This window comes from Octopus bimaculoides, chromosome 22 (assembly GCF_001194135.2).
Source record: "Octopus bimaculoides isolate UCB-OBI-ISO-001 chromosome 22, ASM119413v2, whole genome shotgun sequence".
Classification (NCBI taxonomy): Eukaryota; Metazoa; Mollusca; class Cephalopoda; order Octopoda; family Octopodidae; genus Octopus; species Octopus bimaculoides.
The window spans coordinates 29,155,678-29,157,494 of NC_069002.1; the positions used below are offsets into that span (position 1 = coordinate 29,155,678).

The 1,817-nt window shown below is 31.2% G+C and overlaps 1 protein-coding gene across 1 annotated transcript in view; it reads right to left on the reverse strand.

Annotated features, from left to right (window-relative positions):
* Positions 1-834: 834 nt before the first annotated feature.
* The window catches only part of LOC128250510 (uncharacterized), an 8,073-nt gene continuing 7,090 nt past the window's right edge, over positions 835-1,817 (reverse strand). The window contains exon 4 of the mRNA XM_052975668.1: positions 835-1,559. Coding sequence (XP_052831628.1) covers positions 1,280-1,559 — 280 coding nt within the window. The 3' untranslated portion in view covers positions 835-1,279. The remainder of the gene's footprint in view (positions 1,560-1,817) is intronic.

Here is a 1,817-nt window from a genome sequence, read left to right on the forward strand (position 1 = left end):
ATATATATTCACCCTAATTTTTCTATTCATAATTATTTATTGGTTTACGATAACATTAATTAACATACTGCTTACTCTATAACATTAATAGCTACCCATAATATATTACTACCTATATTTTTATAACCACATTCACAATTACTTTAATTGGTACTTAATTATACTTTATAGATACATATGTTTCAGTGCCATATTTTATTCTTTATCTTTATTTTCATTTTTTTAATAACTTCGATAAATATACTACTTTCCCCACCATTGTAAGGTTTATACCATGTTCTTTCTAAAAAAACATTTATCAGCTAATGGATTTGCTCCCTACACTCAAGACACAATAATATGAAAATGTAAGGGTATATCTTTTTCCACCTCCGATGAGATTCAACTTTTAAATGTTTTTAATTATACTAATTAATTTTTGAAGTCTTGAATCGAAACAGCTGTCAGAGATGGTGTCTAATTTTGTAATTAATAAATAATTGTTAATATAATTATCTCTATTTTCTTATTTTCTTTCATATATATATATATTTATACGTCGCCAAACTAACTCACAAGAAATTGGTTGGCTCAGAGCTACTGCAGAAAACGCTTGCCCAAGCAAACATAGTTCAAGAATGTCAAATTACAGTGATATGTCTTTGAAGCGACATCCCACAGCGCAAAACCGTTCGATGGGGAGAAAGTCTTCTACTAAATTACGATTTTCTACTAGTTTTTGGGATTGGAGGAGCATATATTTGGTGACATAGGTATGTTATTCAGAACAAACTGGTGAGGAATTGCTGCAAACGCCAAAAGTTCTTAATTATTTAAGAAATGAAATGATACAGATTGGACTCTTTTGTCATAAATTTATTATTGTCCAAGTAATACCGGATTCGTCTTTTTTTTTCTCCTCTAACCTAATGTTATATACTGTAATCCGAATCCTTAATAAGCAAGTTTTACTTTACTTTGTATTTTTAGTTTTGGTAAAAAGAATTGAGACACATTTAAACTGAGACTGTTTACATCTCACTTGTCTTCAAATATTGCATAAAAATTATGTTTTGTTTCTTCTTGTTCATATAATAACACTACATCCTTCTAAATAGCGTGACATGCAACAAAGAAACGTAACTCATAAACACACTCTGTATAACACATTTTCTACATATGAATTGTACAATGGACGTTGATATTAAGTTTTACCAAGTTTTATGTGTCAATACTTTGAAATATTGTTTCATATAATGTCAAAACGCGGTTTAATTGCTATTTTTTTGCTTGATTTGCATTACTTTGGATTATGGTTATCGCAACACCCAGGCCAGGCAGAACTACTCCACAGGCGAAAAGCAGAAAGTAAAGAAATGCTCATATACATATCGTTGCATATTGTTGTAGCTCCTGATCTAAATTTATAAAAGAAAGATTCCACACATGTGCACGCCGTCCAGTAAACATTACAAATACAAGCATGGCCTCGACAGCACGTTCTACCTGGTGTCTTTTGGATGGGACTACATGGCCTATGCCACCCGGCGCATAACATTACATGTCCCTTACTTTTGGTTCTGCAAATAGATAAAAAAAAGGAACGGAAATACATAAAACGAAAATGACTTAGCAATTCACTTAATTCCGCAAAAATTGTATGTCCCTAAATATCACTATTCAAATCTATAAATTTATAAATATGTATGCATGTATGCATTTATGTATGTATGTATTAATGTATGTATGTATGTATGTATGTATGTACGTATGTATGTATGTATGTATCCATCTAACACACACACACACACACACACACACACACACACACACACACA